The 21,998-nt window shown below is 34.8% G+C and overlaps 2 protein-coding genes across 2 annotated transcripts; both read left to right on the top strand.

Annotated features, from left to right (window-relative positions):
• The first annotated feature begins 5,056 nt into the window (after positions 1–5,056).
• LOC130830827 (olfactory receptor 2J3-like) lies at positions 5,057–6,007 on the top strand. Its single transcript, XM_057698151.1, has one exon. The coding sequence runs from the start codon at positions 5,057–5,059 to the stop codon at positions 6,005–6,007; it is 951 nt and encodes a 316-aa protein (XP_057554134.1).
• Positions 6,008–20,475: 14,468 nt separating this feature from the next.
• LOC130831805 (olfactory receptor 2W1-like) lies at positions 20,476–21,428 on the top strand. Its single transcript, XM_057700211.1, has one exon. The coding sequence runs from the start codon at positions 20,476–20,478 to the stop codon at positions 21,319–21,321; it is 846 nt and encodes a 281-aa protein (XP_057556194.1). The 3' UTR covers positions 21,322–21,428.
• Positions 21,429–21,998: the final 570 nt, after the last annotated feature.

The following is a 21,998-nucleotide window of genomic DNA, read 5'->3' as shown; positions in this document are numbered from 1 at the left end:
CACAAGTCTCAATAAATTTAAGAAGACTGAAATCACATTAAGCATCTTTTGTGATCACAATGGTATGAAACTGGAAACCAACTACAAGAAGAAAGCTGAAAATATCACAAACATATGGAGACTGAAAAATATGTACTGAACAACTATTGGGTCAATGAAGAAATCAAAGAAGAAATCGAAAAAATCTGAAAACAAATGAAAATGAAAATATAACACGTCAAATCTCTGGGATACAGCAAAAGCAGTATCAAAAGGGAAGTTTAGAGCAATACAGGCCTATGTCAAGAAATAAGAAAAATCTCAAACAAAAAGGACAGTCTCTTCAATAAATTGTGTTCGGTACTCAGCCATAAAAAAGAATGAATAATGCCATTTGCAGCAGCATGGATGGACCTAAAGGTTATCATACTAAGTGAACTAAGTCAGACAGGAAAAGACAAATACCATATGATATCACTTATATGTGGTATCTAAAACATGATACAAATGAACTTATTTACAAAACAGAAATGGACTCACACACATAGAAAACAAACTTCTGGTTTCCAAAGGGGAAAGGGGATGGGAGAGGGATAAATTAAGAGTTTGGAATTAGCAAACTACTATATGTAAAACAGATATGTAAAACAGATAAACAACAAGGTCCTACTGTATAGTACAGGGAACTATATTCAATATCCTAAAATAAAACATAATGGAAAAGAATATATATATCAGAATCACCTTGCTGTACACCAGAAACTAACACAACATTGTAAATCAACTATACTTAAATAAATAAATACATAAATAAATAAATTTTTTAAAATTTAAAAAATAAATAAATGGTATTGGGAAAAGTGTACATCATGCAAAAGAATGAAACTAGACCACTGTCTTACACCATACAATAAAATCAACTCAAAATGGCTTAAAGACTTCAGTGTAACGCCAGAAACTATAAAACTCCTAGAAGAAAACATAGGCAATTGGTCTTAGCAATATTTTTTTGGATATGCGATCTAAGGCAAGGAAAACAAAAGCAAAAATAAAGAAATGGGACTACATCGAACCAAAAAAGCTTTTGTACAGCAAAGGAAATCATCAACAAATGCCCAAAAAAAGGTAATTGCTAAAATCACTTATTCTCAGTGTGGAAAGACACAACACAATAACCTTTATTCCATATTTCCTTTTCATAAGATCATCTCCATATTTTTCTATGATTGGATCAAATGAACCACCCAGACAGTTTATAATGACTGGTTCAGACCAGGAATTCCACAAGGACTTATGTTCCAGATAAAAGCAACCCTTCTAGCTAAGCCAATCATTGCAGCTTGAGGAGTGGTGGACTAAGAAAACCAGAGTGGGAGACAGCTATTAAGGTTCTTCACTGAGCAGGTAAGTGGTTAACTCTTTCAGTATCTCTCTTTTTAAAAGACTGTAATCTAAACAATGCATTATTCAAAGTCAGAGACTCACAAACATATAGGGAAAATGAAATGCCATCTTGACTATAATAGGTTTCATTAAAAATCATTTTTGGAATTCCCCGGCAGTACATTGGTTAAGATCCCTGTGCTTTCATTGCTGTGAGCAAGGGGTCTATCCCTGGTCAGAGAACTAATATCCCACAAGGCGAGCAGTACAGCCAAAATATTAATTAATTATATCATTCTTAATTTTTCCCCACTCTTTGAACGAAAACCTATCATAAATAGGTTGAAGTTGAAGATGCTATGATACTCAGTTCTCGAAGTGATGGATTTTATAATGCAACAGCTACTGAAGTGCACATATACACACTTTGTGCAGTACTAAGCCCATTATAGAATTGATGTTCTTGTGTATCTTTGCAAGTACATGCAAAGATTTGCCTTTCAGTGAATATTTTCTATATTTTTTAATTTGCTAGTATATGCTATTGAAGTAGGTTACACACAGATAATTGGCATATCAAATTCAAACACCATTGTAAACATCTATCTATTTACTTTTTTCAAAGCCATGCCTGGGTATAGATTCTGTGAACTTACAAATCTAAATAGGTATCCACCTTACTGCAGTGCATTGATTCATTGTGTCATGTTTAAGACTAATTCATCTATGCTTATGGCATTTCTGGCATTGCTCTTTGTATTATCAGCCAGCAAAAATTTAAGCTTCGTTCTACTCTCGGAAGAAATTCCAGCACCCTTCACTATATTTCTGAAAATTATTTACTATGGGAGAGGGGTTCTCTGCTTTGAGGACTTTGTTTAAAACATGGCTCCTGATGAATTTTAACCTCTTCTAACAATTCAGCCTCTATGCCCTCTGTCCTGTTCTCCACTTCTCTAACAAGGTAGATCAAGCTTCTTTCTCCTTTATATACCACTAACAAAAGGGAGTATATTTACTAGAATTTTAATAAAGGATTGGAAGTAATATAGAAGAATCTTACTACAGCATAAAAAGGAAAAAATTGCCTAATGAATATTTGACATCTTAAAAGTCCTTAGCAATCCTTACTAGAGCTTTTCTCTCTGGCTGTGTGTTTTATTAGGTCCCACCTGCTCCATGTTTCAAAACTTACTCATTCTCTTGGTCCCATCTTCTACTCCAATCTGTCTTTGTCTCTGACTCTAGGACCTCCAGCCCTCTCAGCTGCAAGCTGTGAAGGAATAACACACAAAAGCCTGCCACTGTCTTTTAGAGAAAAATATTTATTTGGGGTCTAACCACCTTCTGTAAACATTAAAATAAGGGAGAAGGACAGTTTATTAGCAAACAGTTATAAATTGTTGTCTTAAGAAAATCTTTTCTTCTGCTGCTTTCCCACCCTCCAAAATGCAGATACAATTAAAACAAAGCTATTCTTCCATTTTTTGCCATGATTATTTTTTCTTCCCATTGTATCCCTTAACTAAATAGTGTGCAATTCTGATCCATGTGATTATAAGGAGCACATATTTGATGTCTTATCACTAGGTAGTTTTCTATACTGATTACACATATTTCCAGCTTATACTTTTTATACAACTCTTTGTACACTTCCACAATTTCTCTTGATCTCTTAAATAGGAATGAACAATTTTATACTTCAATGAGTGAATTTTGAGATAAAAACATAACACACTTTTTAAAAACTGTCTTTGTGGAGGAAAAATATAGAAAGGATTTTTAAAGGAGGAATTATTTCCATGGCCTGAAAACCTGTAATAATAAATACAGATTTTTGAGTAATCACAGAGAAAACTGTCTGATACCAATAGTACCCACGTATGAGTATTTGGGTCCATTCCCAACACTGGGGTAACTGTATCACCTGTTTTACATTCTGTGGGTGTCAATTGCTCTAATAAAAAAATACACATTTCTGTAGAAGGTCAGCTAGCATATTGGTCACAGGTCTGCTTTCCAAGGCAGCTATCACAAAGTCTTCCATTGACCATTTCTTGATCAATACCTGATGCCTTGCTAATGTGCATAATAATGAATGTTCCAGTGGTTTATCATAGTGAAAGTAGTACTATCGAACATATGTGTCTTGTCTAACATATTTAGAAACACACCTCATTCTTGCATGAGCGGCATAAGAATCAAAAAGTTATATTTAGCCAGAATTTTAGTGACAGTGCCCAAGATTTGTTCCCTAAATGGACCTCAACCAGCCATGGATGAGTTCCACTATTTTTTTTATTCTGACCTGAAAGTAACCAAAATCCTGCCTCTATTGTGTCATCTTCAAATAAACCTTCTATGCAAGGTAGTAGTGGAGCATCTTAAAGGACAGAGAGCTGGGGCTTCATGAGTTTACAGAGTACATGCACAGCTGTCTTATGCCCACTTGCTAATATCTGCTTAAGAAATGTCTGTGTGGGTGGCAGAATTTGGTCAGTGTCACTCTCATTGTAACCTGAACAAAACATAAGGAAAATGCTAACCCTGTACTCATCTCAAGTTTTTCAGGGACTATGATTATCTACCAAAATAACTGGGAGTTGAGCATGACCAAACTGGCTTAGGTCAGTTCAGAACACACACACAGTCCACTTCTCTCATTACACACTATTTATTCTTGTCTTAATTTATTACACCTTGCTTTCTGCCTCTATAAAAATGAGAATATAAACTAAAATGTTTAAGAACAAATATCAACAAGACTTTCTAGTCTGTTAACATTAGCTGAAAGATGTACACATATATTCCCCCAAAAAATAAGAAGAAACAAAACAATTGTTATTTTAAAATAACATATTTCATTCCATTTTAAACACAACAAATTCATATGAAAATGATTGGAAGTCCCTATAATTTCAGCAAGAAAACAATATAAAAAAAATATTTAAAATCTATAGCTCTCCTATCAACAATAAGTAGCAAGCAATTAAATAAAATACAATAAAGATAAACTTAACAAGATATGTAGAATATTTTTTATGAAAAATTATTATCATTTTTACCAAAGGGGGAAAAAACTTTAATAAATTGAGACATGCCACATTCTTCAAAAAGAAATTTTTAAATGTAAACTTAAAAAAAAAAACACATTTTTTTATAGCCTATGGAATAAAAAAAAAATCTGTCTCTAAAAAAAAAAACAAATACAGGTATTTCAGACAACTTCCTATATTTTGTTTGCCTTGTAATAAATTGATTTCAAGATTTATTTGGAAAACTGACAGCTTGGTAGATCAAGGTATTTTTATAAAAAAAAAAAACAGTAACAAAGAAGGATTTGCTGTGCCAGGCACTGAAATGCTATCACGTAATAATTATTAAAACTACTGGTTTGCAGATAATTGAAACAAAATGGACAGTCCCAAAACAAACAGGTGGGTATTTCCAGTTCTGGCAATAGGGTGATAGATCATTTTAGCTAACCAAGTGATGGAACCCAGTTCTTTATGCAGCTTAACTGAACACAAAGTGGTCAAGTAAGACATTTTCCATAATTTGTGAGCTTTTTGTTAAGAAATACTACTCCTTCACAATACTGAGTCTATGTGAACAATAAAATTTTTGTAATCTGTTGTTTCCCCTTTCTGGTTCCTTCATTACCCTTTTCTACAGATATAAAAAAGTGAAGATAATGGACATATCCAATGCCAGCTCAGATGGTAACTTCATTTTGCTGGGCTTTTCCGATCAACCCCAACTGGAGCCTATTATCTCTGTGACTGTTTTGCTCTTCTATATCATGACTCTCATAAACAACACAGCAATTATCCTGATGTCTTTTCTGGACAGCCGACTTCAGACACCCATGTACTTCTTCCTCAGTAACCTCTCATTTTTGGACATCTGTTACACAACTAGTATTGTTCCCCAGATGTTGATAAATCTGTGGGGGCCAAACAAATTGATTACTTATGTGGGTTGTATTCTACAGTTCTTCTTTGCCTTTGACTTCGGTGCAACAGAATGCCTTCTATTAGCTATTATGGCCTATGACCGCTATGCAGCAGTCTGCCAGCCCCTGCACTACATGGTTATCATGCACCCTCAGTTTTGTAAGAAGATGGTAGCAGCATCATGGTTGACTGGCCTGTGTGGTGCCCTGAGTATGAGCTCCTTTGCTTTTACACTGCCACTATGTGGTCACAGAGTCGATAACTTCTTTTGTGAGATGCCTGCCTTTCTTAAGATAGCCTGTGAGTACACCAAAGTAATGGACGTTACCATTTACACACTTGGAGTAATTTACCTTCTTTTGCCACTATTTTTCATTCTCATCTCATATGGAATCATCACTCAAGCTGTGACTAAGATCAGGTCAGGCAGAGGATGGAAGAAGGTGCTTAACACCTGTGGCTCTCACCTCACTGTGGTCAGCCTCTTTTATGGCAGTGCCATCTACATGTACTTGCAGCCAAAAAAAGGTTCCACACATGAAGTGGATAAATTTCTTACCCTCTTTTACACCATTATCACCCCAAGTCTTAACCCACTAATATATACTCTGAGGAATAAAGATGTTAAAGGGGCATTAAAATGGCTTTTTATAAGAATTCAGGATTCAGAACAAATGTCAATCAAATAGGAGGTTTAATAATAACTGATTAATACGTATCACTTTTTATGTAGTATCTCATTTAATATGCACAATAACTTTGAAACTCAGACATCAATGCTTACATTTTACAGGAAAGAATCTGAGATCAAAAAATTTCACTAACTTGCTCAGGTAATACTTCTAAGTGAAAACGCAGGATTAAAACACAAATCTACCTAACTTCGGTATCCTAACTTTCCCAAAAAACCACACTGCTCTGATTTTTTAAAAGTACTTTAGAGTTGTGAATATAACAAATCATAAGAGACTGATGCTTCCTGTTTACATACGAATCAGCTAGTAAAAGTACTTCCTTCAGTTTATAACAAGATTTTCTACTATTGTCACCTTCAATTATGAAGACTGGGATAAATTATTATCAGTGAAATCTTAGCATCCCTTCTTCCTTAAGATGTCTCAAATACTCCATATCTCACTTCAAATGAACTGCCACTTGTTTCCCTATAAATGAAGAATTTACTCAAACTAGTTTGAACTTTGATATAGGTTATAGGTTGTTATTTCTTGTGGTAATGTATGTTTATGAATAATCCTTTCTGAAAATTACTGGTGAAACTACACTAGTATAAAATAACTAAGTATCTTATATTATGGTTTCCCAATCTATCATGCTGTACATTTGAACTCACTTATAATATGTGACTACTGAACAGTCTTTTTTTATACCATTGGAAGAATAGGTATAAAAATCAGGATAAAATACACTGGTGGAAAAAAATGACTTTTTTTCCTATAGAGTTATTTGCTTAGTCAATTCTAAAATAACTAATTCATTCTAAAATTTAAAATTTAAAAGTTTTATTATTTTGTAATGATACTTTTACTTTCTTACCTAAAATGGCAAGTTCAGTGAGAGCACTCTAATGAATGTACTTCCTGGGACTTCCCTGGTGGTCCAGTGGCTAGGACTCCACGCTTCCAATGCAGGGGACCAGGGTTCAATCCCTGGTCGTGGAACTAGATCCCACATGCAATAACTAAGACTTGGCATGCCACAATTAAATATCCCACATGCCACAATGAAGATCAAAGATCCCACATGCTGCAACTAAGACCCAGGTCAGGCCAATAAATAAGTAAATAAAATTAATGCACTTCCATAGACATTTTCAAAGTAATCAGTTGGTAAGTAAAATGCTAAGTCATTTACTTAGGACTTTATTATGGTATTTCAGATAATCTGAAAGACCTATTGCTGAAGTAGATGAAATTTTTTTCATGGGGAAATTTTGTCTACATTTAAAATTATGAAATATATTTGTTTTCAAAAAATAACAATTTCAATCAAGTTAATTATCTCTTGAAGGAGGCCAGCATTTAAGCTGGTATGAAAAAGACTGCAATTTCCTCTGTGGCAGTCTTGAGTCCAAGAAGTTTTGAAATAGATATCCACCTGGCATAAAAATACTAATGTAATGACTTTCTGTTGTTAATACAATCATGTGCCACTCCATCTTAATAGCTAATCATAGAAAACAAACACAATTATAATTTGCCAAAATGAACTTCATTAGCTGAATTACACACCTTCAGGTGATGCCTTACCCAAATAGTTTTTAAGTAAAATAGTGAAATCTATTAATTGATAAATTCTAAAAATGATCCTCAATGTTTAGTCAAATTCCTTTACTACACTTTTTTCTTTTTATTGTACTTGATAAAAATTAGTTGTGGGAGTCCCCTAGTGGTCTAGTGGTTAGGACTCAGTGCTTTCACTGCTGTGGCCTGAGTTCAATCCCTGGTGAAGGAAATAAGATCCCACAAGCTGTGTGGCATGGCCATAAATAAATAAATAAATAAACAAACAAACAAATAAATATGAGTCCAAAAAAAGTATTTTAAAAAATTATGTCAGTTATATCTCAATCAAATTTCTTTAAAAAAATTAGTCACAACAATGAATTCCTTGCTAATAATTAGTCATAATGAAGTGAGAAACAAACATTCTAATATATATATACATATATAACCAGTTTCAGAAATAACTATTTTAATATTAGAAAGTATGTAATTACAGTCTTCAACAAATATTAGGCAAAGTCGCTATTTTGTGTCAACTACTAAAATAGATGTTGGAGATACTGAAGGGAATAAAAAATTTGCTCACAGATTTTACAGAAAGTATCATTAGATGACTCCGACAATTTTTCTAACTTGGAAGAAATTTTTTAAATTCCATGTTACAGAGTAGGTTATCAGTATATAATTGTTGATCTATAATTAAATGTATAGCATCAATGGCTGAAAAATCGGGAAATTATAATCTGAGACGCAAAGGTTCCTCTGAGAAGGTGAAAACATTTTATCAGCTGGAGTTAAGGCTGCTAATCTGATAACCTTAAAATACGGAGATTATTCTGAATTATCTGCATGGTCCCAATGCAATCACAAGCATCCTTAAACGAAGGAAAAAGGAGGCAGAAGAGTCAATGTCAGAGTAATCAATGTGAGAAAGACTAGACTGCCCATTCCTAGCTTGAAGAGGGAAGGGGGCCATGAGCCAATGAACATGGCAGCCCCTAGAAACTGGAAAAGGCAAGAAAATGAATTCTCCCTAGAGCCTCCAGAAAATAATGCAACCCTACCAATATCTTGCATTTATCTCAGAGACACCCATTTTGGGCTTCCAATCTCCAAAAATGTAAGATATAAATTTGTATTATTTAAAGACACTAAGTATTTAGTAGTTTATAAACAGGAGCAATAGGAAACTAATATACCAACCAGATTTTTTTAAGAAATTGACCAGCTGTTTGTAAAACTGACATGGAAACACAAACACCTACAATATCCCTAAACCATCTTAAAAGAGAAGAGAATTAGAGGAATTACGTCACCTGATTCCTAGATTTGTTATAAAACTACAGCAATCAGGACAGTGCAATGTTGGCCTAAGCATAGATAAATAGGTCAATAGAGAGCCCAGAAATAGATGTATAGGGTCAACTGATTTTTTACAAAGGTGCCAAAATTTAATAAGGAAAAGATAATCTTCCAACAAATGGTGCTGAAATTGCTGGATATTTTATGGAAAATGTTGAAGTTCAACTTCTATCTTATACCATACAGAAAAATTAACTTGAAATAAATCATCAAACTAAACTAAAAGCTAAAATTATAAAACTTCTAGAATAAAATATAGAAGAATATCTCCATAACCTTAGAGTAGGTAAAGACTAATCATAAAAGAAAAATTCATGTATTGAACTTTTTAAAGTTAAAACTTTGTCATTTCAAAAGACACCACTAAGGAATTAAAAAAGCAAGCCACAGTCTTAGGTTATTGCTTATTCAGGATGGTCTGTGCCTGAAACAGAAAAGTAGTTAAAATTCCCATAAATGAAAAAAATGACTGTCAGAACTTTTTGTCTCCTCTTTTTGGGGAGAGAATGAAAGCCTGAACAATAGCTATATCTTGTTAGGCGGAAGCATAAAGTTGTTATGCTAGTTTGAAAATGTTCATATATGTGCACAAGGGTATGTATGGATGCTGAGAAACTAAAGATGAGCTGGATATTAAAGTGGATACACAGCTGGATTGTGCTACAAATTAAACTTTCAACTCTAAACCTACTGTTCTATATCCTGCTCTGCAGTTTCAGATTTAGTAATCTAAAACTACATTTTTTCTTTGCAAGATGGCTTCTAGTCAGTTACATTCTACCAGAGACACACAAAGAGATATTAAAAGGCAGGACATTCTGTGGATGTTCAGTGGGTTAATACAAACAACAAAGGGAACATACTCAGTAGTCAATGAGCCACTGCAGTGAGAGATTAGCCAGACTCTCTGGTCCACAATCCACACCTGTCATGGTTGGATACTGTTCCTTCCTGAATTTATCTAGTTGTGGCTAGAAAAGACATGCAAATTCCTATAAGAAAAATACTAAAATCATACAGGCATGGAACATGGTTTTATTATGTTTATACCACATTTAAAAGTTATATCTTTTGGAGGCTAGTGAATAGTCAATAGACATTCACTTCATTCCCATAACACCTCCTGGTCCTGCCTATTAAGGAAGACTAGTATAGCATGCTTTAACATCATGATGTAAAATAAAATAGCTGTACTATACAGCATATATTTTTTAAAAAGGGGGCAGGACAAGGCAAGAAGAAACTTTCTTATTACTCTTTTGTTTTTGTTCCTTTATTACCCCAGTAACAGTACTTAACCCAGAAGCAGCAATTGGTTCCAGGCTCCAATAACTTTAGTAATCCTAAAGCCAGTGTACCTCTTCAAAGTTGCCAGCATCAACAAAGCAGCACCCAATCCTCAATGCTCCAGAGGCACTAGCCACAACCAAGTGGAGACCTCCATTTGGTAGTCTGAGTCTCAGGTCTGCAAATCCCACCTGAAGCATTTGGATTCTCTTCCCTTTGTATTACCAGCCCTGGGGTGGAAGCTAGTTCCTGCAGTTACTATGTCAGCCATTTCAGTGTTTCTTTTTCTTTCTAAGTCTTCCCAAATCTGTTTAAAATATATTTTTACTCTCTTCATTTACATAACTTACATTTCTTAGGTGACTGGACTCAGACTGAAACTGTACTTTCAAAAAACCCTTTAAATATATTTTAAATGTTAATAGAATTATAAGGATCAATTGACAAATATATCATCATGGTATATAATTTCAGTTCACTTCTATTAGTTATTATAGATCACACAAACTCCATAAACAAAGATACAGAATATTAGAACAGCAATTAATAAGCTTAATGTAAGGGTATATGATCCTTATACATTTTTCTCAAGTACACATGGTACATTTTTAAATTTTTGAGCATGTTCTATACTCTACAATATATATAATCAATTCTTTAAACTGTGTCCTCTGAGGAACTTCCCTAGAGGTCTAGGGGTTAGGACTTGGTGCTTTCACTGCAGGAGCCGAGTTCAATCCGTGGTGGCAGAGCTAAGATCTTGTAAGCCATGCAGCGCAGCCAAAAAAAAAAAAAAGTGTCCTCTGACCAAATTAAGTTTTAAAGATAATAAGGATAAAATTTCACATATTTGTGGATTAAAACTCATGGGTGAAAGAATAAATTATAATGGAAACTTTTAAAGCTTGGAACCATAACAGTGACATCATCAAAAGAGCAAAATACAAGGATGAGTCAAAACTTAACACACTCCGGGTGTAGAATTTATTTTAGTTAACTTTTAGAAAAGATAAATACATCATTTTTTGGCACAATCTCCTTGCTTTTCAATACACTTTGTCCACCTGTCAACAAGCTTTTGTATTCCCTCATTAAAAAGTGTTTTAGGCTGAGCTGTGAGCCACAAATGCACCACTGTCTTCAAGTCTTCACATGGACGGGCCTCTGGCTCCTTCTTGATGGCTAACACTTGTGCAACCTTCCTTGAACTTCTCTATCCATTCATACATGCTTCTTCACGACAAAACAATTTCTCCATACTGCACACAAAGTCTTCGATAAATAACAGCACCAGGTACATCCTCAGACCACAAAAAACAAATCACTGCATGCTGCTCTTCTTTCGTGCAAATCACAAGTGGGGCATCCATTTTTGCTCGCACCTCAGTTACAAATGAACTGATGTAATACATTCACACCTGCACAGCAGTGATTGGGGAGACAGTAGCCTTAAATGGAAAGCGTTGGTAAGACAGTGCAGCCAACAGAAGTTTTAATATAACCAGAGTGTGGATAATTTTTGACTCACCCTCATATAATAGTCCACCCTTATCCATGAGGGTTACATTCCAAGACCCGCCATGGATGTCTGAAACTGCAAATAGTACTAAATCCTATATATATATTATGTTTTTTCCTATACATACCTATGATAAAGCTTAATTTATAAATTAAGCACTATAAGAGATTGACAACTATCTAATAATATGGAACAATTAAGAACTTTCACTTTTTCACTTAAAGGACTTTACAGCTTTGTTTTTCAGTATATTCTAATTGCCAGCGTGATTGTCAAAATCAGTGTTCTTTGGGGGAAAGGTGGTAGAAAACTCCTACAAGTAGCCTCCCCTTATCCACAGTTTTGCCTTCTGTGGTTTGTTACCCGTAGTCAACCATGGTCCAAAGTATTAAATGGAAAATTACTATTCTTGCCACTACTCTTGTGCTTTGGAGCCCATATTAACTAAAATAAGAACCACTGAACAGAAGCTCTGAGACACCACAACAGTTGATCTGATAACTGAGATGGCTACTAAGTGACTAACAGGCAGGTAGCATAGACAGAGTGGATAAGCTGGACAAAGGGATAATTCATGTCCCGGGTGGGACAGAGCAGGTCAGTGCAAGATTTCATCACACTACTCAGAATGGCACACAATTTTAAACTTATGAATTATTTCTGGAATTTTCCATTTAATACTTTTGGACCATGGTTGACTACAGGTAACAGAAACCATAGAAAGCAAAACTGTGAATAAGGGGAGACTACTTGTAGGAGTATTCTACCATCTTTCCCCCAAAGAACACTGATTTTGACAATCACTGACAGACAACCGTGCCTTTGTGAAACTCTGGTAGTCCAGTGGAGAAGTACCAGCACACAGTTGGAACAGAAACAAATCCAAGACTGGACGCATTGATGATGGTAAGAAGAACAGTTTTACTTTACTACCTGCCATCTCTCCTCCAAGGTATCACAGCTCAGTGCCAGGGGAGACTTCCTTAGCCTGTGATTTCTCCTTTGTGAGAAAGTGAGAGCATCTGAGTGAGCAACCTGCTCCCCTAGCTGTGCAGGACATTGCCAAATAAACCAACTTCTTTCTCACCCCATTCAGTATACTGAGATGTGCTGCAAGACTTGGCGGGGGTGGGGAACAGGGACTAGAGACCATGGGGAAGGAAGGGTCTGAAAAAACAGCAGCTAGGGCTCTTGGAGGGTAACAAAAGGATGCAGTTCCTACTATATGCTTTGCAGACTCCACCAGGAAAAAAAGACAGAATTCAAAAATAAATAAAATTATAAGTGAAAAAGGCATTACAACTGATACCACATAAAATACAAAGGATCATAAAAGACTACAACAATAAATTGGACAACTTAGAAGAAATGGTAAATTCCTAAAAACATACAACCTACCAAGATTGAATCATGAAGAAATATTGGTAGAAAATCTAAACAGACCAATTACTAGTAAAGAAATTGAATCAGTAATCAAAACCTTCCAAGAAAGAAAAGTGTAGGACAGATGGCTTCATTGGTGAATTCTCCCAATCATTTAAAGTAGAATTAATACCAGTTCTTCTCAAACTCTTCCAAAAAACTGAAGAGGAAAAAAAACTCCCAACTTATTTGATAAGGACAGCATTACCCTGATACCAAAGCCAGATAAGGACACTACAAGAAAAGAAAACTACAGGCCAATATCCCTGATGAATATATGATGAATACAGATGAAAAATTCTCAAAAAAATACTACCAAGCCAAATTCAACAGGACATTAAAAGGATCATACACCATGATCAAGTGGAATTTACCCCTGAGATACAGGATGGTTCAATATTCCTGAATGAATAAATGTGACACATCACATTAATAAAGTAAAAGATAAATATTATATGGTAATCTCAATAGATGCAGAAAAAGCATTTGACAAGATTCACTATACATTCACAGTAAAAACTCTAAGCAAAAACTGGCACAGAAGGAACATACCGCAACATAAGAAAGGCCATATATGACAAGCCCAAGGCAAACATCATACTCAATGGTAAAAGGTTGAAAGCTTTTCCTCTAAGATCAGGAGCAAGACAAGAATGGTCACTCTTGCCACTTCTATTCAATATAGTAGTGGAAGTCCTAGCCAGAGTAATTAGGAAAGGAAAACAAATGAAAGGCATTCAAATCAGAAAGGGAGAAGTAAAATTGTCTCTGCAGATGACATGATTTTCTACATAGAAAATCCTAAAGACCTAATCAAAAAAGTGTTAAAACTAATAGACAAATTCTGCAAAGTTGCACATAAAAAAAAGGCATGCTATTTAGACATTCACATATGTATGTGTTAACATATAAATTATATCCTAATGTAAGTATGTGATGAATACAAAATTCAAGATCATGATTCCCCTGGGGGTCAGGCAGGAAGATGGGACAGTGTAAAGGCATATAGGTAGCACTCAGCTATTAGTACGTTTCCAGTTCTTGAACAGAGTGGCAGGCTGGAAGGTGTTCGCAGTATTGGGTGGGCCAAAAAGTTCTTTTGGTTTTTAAGTAAAAAATAAAAGACACATATTTCATTTTCACCAAGAACTTTATTGAAAAATGTATTCACCATTTTGTTCCACTAGCTTCTGCCATTTTTCAGGCAACTTCATAATTCCACCTTCCCAAAACTTTTTATCTTTTTGAGCAAAGAATTGTTCCAGGTGCCTTTTACAGTCTCCCAGGGAACTGAAATTTTTTCCATTAAGAGAATTTTGTAAAGACCGAAATAAATGGAAATCCAAAGGTGCAATGTCTGGTGAATACAGCAGAAGAATCAGAACTTCCCAGCCAAGCTGTAACAGTTTTTGCCTGGTCATCAAAGAAACATGCAGTCTTGTGTTATCCTGATGGAAGATTATGCATTTTCTAAATGCTTTTCTTTGAGTGCTACTTTCAGTTGGTCTAACGGGGAACAGTACTTGCTGGAATTAATTGTTTGGTTTTCCGGAAGTAGCTCATGATAGAGAACTCCCTTTCAATCCCACCATGTACACAAAGTCACCTTCTTTGGATGAAGACCAGCCTTTGGTGTGGTTGATGGTGGTTCGTTTCGCTTGCCCCACAATCTCTTCCATTCCACATTATTGTACAGTGTCCACTTTTCATCGCCTGTCACAATTTGTTTTAAAAACGGAACATTTTCATTACATTTAAGTAGAGAATCACACGCAGAAATACAGTCAAGAAGGGTTTTTCTTTTCACTTAACTTATGTGGAGCCTGAACATCAAAGTGATTAACATAACCAAGCTGGTGCAAATGATTTTCAATGCTTGACTTGGATATTTGAGTATGTCAGCTATCTCCCATGTTGGTATAACGTTGACTGTTCTCAATTAATGTCTCAATTTGATCGATATCAACTTCCACTGGTCTACCTGACCATGGAGCATCATTCAGCGAAAAATCTCCCCCACAAAACTTCACAAACCACTTTTGACATGTTCGATCAGTCACAGCACCTTCTCCATACACTGCACAAATCTTTTTTCAGTGGCGTTTTTACCTTTCTTGAAATAATAAAGCATAGTATGCTGAAAATGTTGTTGTTTTCTTCCATCTTCAATATTAAAATGGCTACACAAAAATTCAACAATTTTCATAAGTTTTTTTTTAAATGCACACTGAGATGACAGCTGTCACATACAATCTAACAAAATTGTTTTGAATGAAGGTAAAGACAACTAAGGCGCTAGAGCCATCTTACAGAAAAAAATGAATGAACTTTTTGGTCAACCCAATATTATTTTTAATTCACTGAAAATGGAACAATGATGATAATGGCTTATGAACCTAGAATTATAATTATTCCATAATTTTTTAATAAAATAATTTCCTGTAGACACAACATCTTAGATAATTGCCTATATTTCTCCAACTTGATTAATATCTCACCTGTTGAATAAACCAAATTCCAATTAAATATGTTTACTCTTATAGATATGGCTTACATTATATTTATAATATTCAATATTAAATTTAATATAATACATAAATTTATCTCTGAAATTAATTTCCATGGAAGAAATCTAAATAGAAAATAGAACATAATGTCTTAAGGGAACTTTTCATAAAGTTGTTGTTTGGATAAGCCTCTGACTGTAGTCAAAGATTTGTTAATCACCTCTGTGGGGCACCAGTCCCCAAGGTCTAAACCATCTCAACATAGTGGCCTTTAAAGTCATATATAAATATTTCCCTGCTACATCATTATGATTCTTGTAGTACACATAGACCAACATAGCACTCTCTTTGTTTAACTAGACAGAAGTCTATCTACAAATGTGTTTAACAAGAGTATACACTAAAAGACTACAAATATTCTATCAAAAATACATTTAAAAAAACCTAATTCTTCAGCTCTTCCACCAGTCCCACATCTAGTTTTTCTCCATCAACCACATTAGAGACTTCTATTAAATCTCAGTTCAGCTGTTGAATTTAAACATGAATGTGATTGTGATGTTAGTATAAGAAACTGGTGGCTATTTCAATATTTCATAGACTCAGTAACTTGCCAAACAATTTTTATGAATTATCAGTGAAATGAACGATCATCATAATGGGCACACAGGTACATCTGGACTACATAAGATCATGACAGCTGTGAATTCTTCCCTCACGAAAGCACAAATATGTTCTAATATTTTTGTCTTCTGGTAAGTATACCCTACTATCTCCAACAGAAGACATGGAATGAAAAAGGGTCCTAGATGTATAGATGTTAGACTTCAGTCTAACATGAAAGCAAAAATGTGAAAGGTATGTGAGATATAAATAAATACCAATATACTTATGTCCTCTCAGGAATGAAAATTATATTAAATTTCAACAGGAGCAGTTAGTGGATTTTTTAAGTTACTAAATGCTCTCTATGGGCCAAGCACTTACTAAACATTTTATATTTAATATATCATTTAATCCAGGTGCTACTGGAATAACTACTTTATAGATGAGGAAACTCAGGCTTAAAGAAGCTAATTAGTTTGCTCTGGTTCACACAGTGAGAAAGTAGCTGGGGTATGTTCTAATAGCATCCCTGATGGTCTGACTCTAGAGTCTGGGGTCTTTATTTTTATATTTTATTTTTCTGCTTTGGCTTTGTATAGCTATAGCAGTATACTTCTTACTTTATAATTCATAAGAGATCCATTTAATATCTTTTCATTTTTTAAAAAAAATTTTACACAACTGTGAAATTTTATGTTTCTAGTTATCTCTCCATATCACTGTGTACACTCAAGTTATATTTAAATATGTCTGATTCATTTGTCTTAAATTTCACTGAAGAAAGTAAAATGTAAAATCATGCTACATTATTAGAAACTGAAGTTCATACTATGAAAAAAATGAAAAAGTGAGTTTTAATTAAAATATGGCATGCCTCTTTTTAACATCTATTTCTTCGGCTCATGTTCTAAGTCTCTTTTTTATATCATGTTGACTTTTACATTTAAAACAATATCTAAAATTTGAGACTTGAAGGCTTAAACCAACATGGAAAATGCTAAAAAGCATAAAATGAAAAGTCTCATATTTGGCTTCACAAGATTAAATTACAAAAAGTATAATTCCTGGCTTGACAGCACTTCTAACAAGAGGCCTTCTGTAATCCAAAGCTTAAATTGAGCCAGTAACGTTTTTCACCTGCTAAACATAGCTAACATATATTTTAGAAAATGTATCTACATCATAGATTTTCGCTATTCTCTTCAATAGGGTAGCACACCTGCAGTACTGTGTTCACTTCTAAACTCACTAATCTGAGGCATTTGATAAACCACGGTACATCCAATGGATAGCAACAAGAAAAGCATAGTAATTAAAGATCACACAGTGATCTATGTGTTTAGTCTGGGAACATAAATCTAAGTGTATATTTATTAATAGATTAATATTAAATGAGACTTAAAAGACATACAAAAAAATTTTAATGAGTAAAACTAAACAATAGTGTCTAGAGAGGCACATCTGAGTAACTAAACTATTAAAAGACAGCGAAGTAAAAAAAAAAAAAAAAAAAAAAAAAAAATGCAATCCAATTATCTGACTTCCACAAATACTCCTTGGAAATGGAAATAATGGGAGTTGATCACATTTCCTACTGAGGCAGGATTCCCAAAAAAAAAAAGACAGCGAAGTGATTACTATAAACATCAGGATAGTGGATACTTTGGAGGACAGGAACAAAGAAGGGTTATGATAAGGATGAGGCACAAAGAGAAGCTCCTGGGGTGGCTGGCAGCATTTTATTTCTTGACCTGGGTGTCAGTTACGAGAATATTCACCTTAGCTCATCAAGCTTTTACTTTTTTTTCTGTATCCATGTTCTATTTTATAACAAAACTATTTTTTATGAAGTCATGTCAAGTTGACTTATTCTGTATTTATTTCCAGAACAAAGAAAAAGAGCCAGAGCCTGGATGTTACAAAGAGGCATCTTTGAGTTCAACATAAGAAGTAAGTAAGAGACTCTGACTAAAAGAAAAAGGCTGCTTCATGTGCAACTGACTCTCCTGTCACTGAAGTTATGAAAATAGGAGTTATGTATAAATATTCTGTGCAAGGATTCCCTATGCAGGGCAGAAGGCTGAATTCATTGCTTCCAAGGTTCAACTCAACTCTAATATTCTATGGCCTTTTAATTCTCAACACCATCCCAATCCAAAGTGTTCAAAAAGCCAAGCGCATTTTGTAATCAAGGCATTTTGGAAGCTCAAGTCCTCTCCTCCCTCTTGAGGCTTATCAGTTCAATCTGTACATTGTGTTTGTGAGCAATTTTGTGTATATAAGTATGCTTGTGCACTTAAAAAACTATGCCAAAAAAATGTTTAAGCATTCCAGTTTACCTCTAGACCATCATGGTGAATCACCAGTGTGAAAAATGAAGGGAATAAGGGATAGATAGAGTAATAATGATTCGTGGGTAGGTGAATATAGTTTTTCATTTTTAAAATTAAATATGAACCAAGCACAGTTCCAAGTGTTTTCACAAATATTAACCCTCACAACCTCCCTTCACTTAACACACAGAGAACCTAATATACAGACAGGTTAAATAAATTGCCCAAGGACACATTGCTTCCAAGTGGTGAAGCTGGGATTTGATTCCAAGCATTCTGAGTCAGGAACCTGTGCTCTTAAGCACTATGCTTAACTTAGCTGACATCTACTCCATAAAAACTGGACACTCATTAATTAAATTAAATTTTGATTTTGTATTGAGAAAAATTACATCTCTATCTCATACTACCTGGTAATAACAGTTCTTTCTTCAAGATTATAACACTATAATAATCTAACTAAAATGCGTGTAACAATGATATACTGTAGGTAATTTATCTTCACCTTGTTTTACTACAACTGCAACAAATAGGTTATTATTCCTTGGCCCCAAAGACACTATAAATGTAAAGTACCTTAGGTCTGAAGTTCACAGTCAAGAGATTATATGCATTAAGAAAATTCATAAACTAATTCAGTAATTAAACACTCCATCTGTTTAATAATATGATACAGTATTCAGAAATAGTAAGACTGATGTAATTTTATCCCTTACCTGTATTCTTTTAGAGTTGAAATTAGGTGATAGTATTTCCTATAGAGTTCCAAAGCAACCAGAGGATAAACTCATGTAATTAGTAAATTCCTTGAGGGAAAAACAACTCATTGACTGTGTAATAAACTGCTTTTTGTTTGAATTAACTGCCTTGTTAATTTTGCTGAATGCCCAAGTCGCTAGAAGGTAACACAGATTGTTGCTATGTGTATGTGGTGACCAAAAGTTTCTGGAATTAGTTCAACTTTTAACTCTGCAACAAATCAATAAGACTACTTAGGTGATGTAATGTGATTCATAAAAGGTATTCAAAGAAATATACAGCCTCTGTACTTGTAAATAAAGGTTAATAACAAGAAGGATTTTTTTCCTGACCTCAAAAACACATGCACAAAAAAAGGACAGTAGAGAATATCAAAACTGATACAAGAACAACAGTGTCTGTAATGTTGAAGAGGAGGAAAAAGAGGAGGAGGAGGCTGGTTGTGATGATTACGATTATAAAGGCTGAGATGTAGACACTTGGAAGTGAATATGGAAAGTGATTCTGTTAGCAAATGGTGGAGCTTATCCCAGAATAGTGTTATTTAACTTTTACCTCAAGCTCAACAGCTTTGCAAGAGAAATATTCGTGTGATCAAGTGATGTTTATGTCATAGTTTCAAGGAGGAACAACTCCTCAAAATATAACCCACTCATAAAATTATATAATTAACTTTATGGATTTATTACTTAATCAAAATACATAAAACCATGAGCGACACAGAATATTAAGCCCTTTCAGTGATTCACAATTCAGTATGATTGGGTCTGACATATTATTTTTATAAACAATCCGGGGAATTCCCTGGCGGTCTAGTAGTTAGGATTCCAGGCTTTCACTGCCAGAGGCATGGGTTCCATCTGTGGTTGAGGAACTAAGATCCCGCAAGCCATGTGGTGTGGCCCAAAAAAAAAAAAAACACTCTGGATATGATTACATATGTAGAGATTTGGGGAAATGTACACCTCTTATGTTAAGAGGTGTTCCAAAATAGGAGAAAACATGCAAATAAGTGAGCTTTGGATATTCATGACAAACTTTGGAGACTTTTAGTTCAAGCTAAGGCTGATGCTATTTTTTGTTGCTATGGTATTGCCTCCTAGCTTTTCATAAGGAGCAATGGAGACCAGCAATGGAAGTTCCAGAACAGATTTCATCCTCCTGGGCTTTTCTGATCAGCCCCAATTAGAACGCATCATCTCTGTGGTTGTCTTCATCTTCTATATTGTAACTCTGGTAGGAAACACAACTATCATTCTTGTATCTTGCCTAGACCCCCAACTCCATACTCCCATGTATTTCTTCTTATCCAATTTGTCTTTTTTGGACCTCTGTTATACAACTAGCATTATCCCCCAGATGCTGATAAATCTATGGGGTCCAAAAAAGTCTATTACACATGGAGGGTGTGTGCTCCAATTCTTCTTTGCCCTTGACTTGGGAGCCACAGAATGTCTTCTCTTGGCTGTGATGGCTTATGACCGCTATGCTGCTGTCTGTCAACCCCTTCACTACACAGTAATAATGCACCCTCAGCTTTGCCAGAAGATGGTGTTGACTGCCTGGTTAGGTGGTCTTGGCAGTGCCTTAATTCTTTGCTCTTTGACTTTGAAGTTGCCAAGATGTGGGCACCGGAAGATGGATAATTTTTTCTGTGAATTGCCAGCATTGATCAAGATGGCTTGTGTCTATTCAAAAGTAATTGAGGTTGTTGTCTTTGCTCTTGGAGTGGTATTTCTTCTGATACCTCTATCACTAATTCTGATCTCATATGGAGTCATCACTCAAGCTGTCATGAGGATCAAGTCAGCAGCAAGATGGCAAAAGATCCTTAATACATGTGGTTCCCATCTCACAGTAGTAACTCTGTTTTATGGAACAATCATTTATATGTACATGAAGCCACAGACTAGCACCTCCCAAGATGAGGGGAAGTTCCTTACTCTCTTTTACACCCAGCCTTAACCCTCTGATCTACACTTTAAGAAACAAAGATGTAAAGAATGCAATAAAGAAAATACTGTGGATAGAAAAATGGCCAGCAAAGTCATGAATTAGATGGAAAAATCAGACTGTAGATAGCTAAAAAAATAATATTGACCTTTTCCAACAGAAGATGAATCAATTCATTTATTCAAAGAGCATTTCTTGGGTGTTTACCATGTACCAAGAACTGTACTAGGTACTGACTTTGTAAATAAGTAGGAAGCAGAGAGAAATGATAAGGAAATAGATAAACAGGAATACAAATACACAAATGAAATGTAATTCATGCATTTAAAAAGCTTCAAAACTAATCAGGGACTACAGATAAATATATAATTATGAAATGTGGTAAGTACAGTAATGTACAAAGAATCAAGGAAAGATTTCTCGTAAGCCTCTAGTCTAATGAAAGATTGTACTGATTTTTTTTCTTTCCAGATGTACCACTTTTATTAGAAATAACACTCTTTCATTCATGTGATACTGCCAGAGAAGCCATTGTGGTGGAGACTAACAGCTCACCAATAGCCATTCCATCTTCTGCCCCAAGTTTTAACTAAGCATAGGGCTACCATGCTGCAAATTACATTTCCTAGCCTGGCCTCCATTGACACAATTCCAGGGAAGTGATGTGTGCAACTTCTGGGTCATCTTCT

Source organism: Hippopotamus amphibius, chromosome 11 (genome assembly GCF_030028045.1).
Source record: "Hippopotamus amphibius kiboko isolate mHipAmp2 chromosome 11, mHipAmp2.hap2, whole genome shotgun sequence".
Taxonomy (NCBI): domain Eukaryota; kingdom Metazoa; phylum Chordata; class Mammalia; order Artiodactyla; family Hippopotamidae; genus Hippopotamus; species Hippopotamus amphibius.
The sequence above is the reverse complement of the archived record's forward strand: the minus strand, read 5'-3'. Positions and strand labels throughout refer to the sequence as shown.

Coding starts and splice junctions, on each gene's coding strand:
- LOC130830827 (XM_057698151.1), top strand. CDS start 5,057: ATGGACATATCCAATGCCAGCTCAGATGGTAACTTCATTTTGCTGGGC.
- LOC130831805 (XM_057700211.1), top strand. CDS start 20,476: ATGGAGACCAGCAATGGAAGTTCCAGAACAGATTTCATCCTCCTGGGC.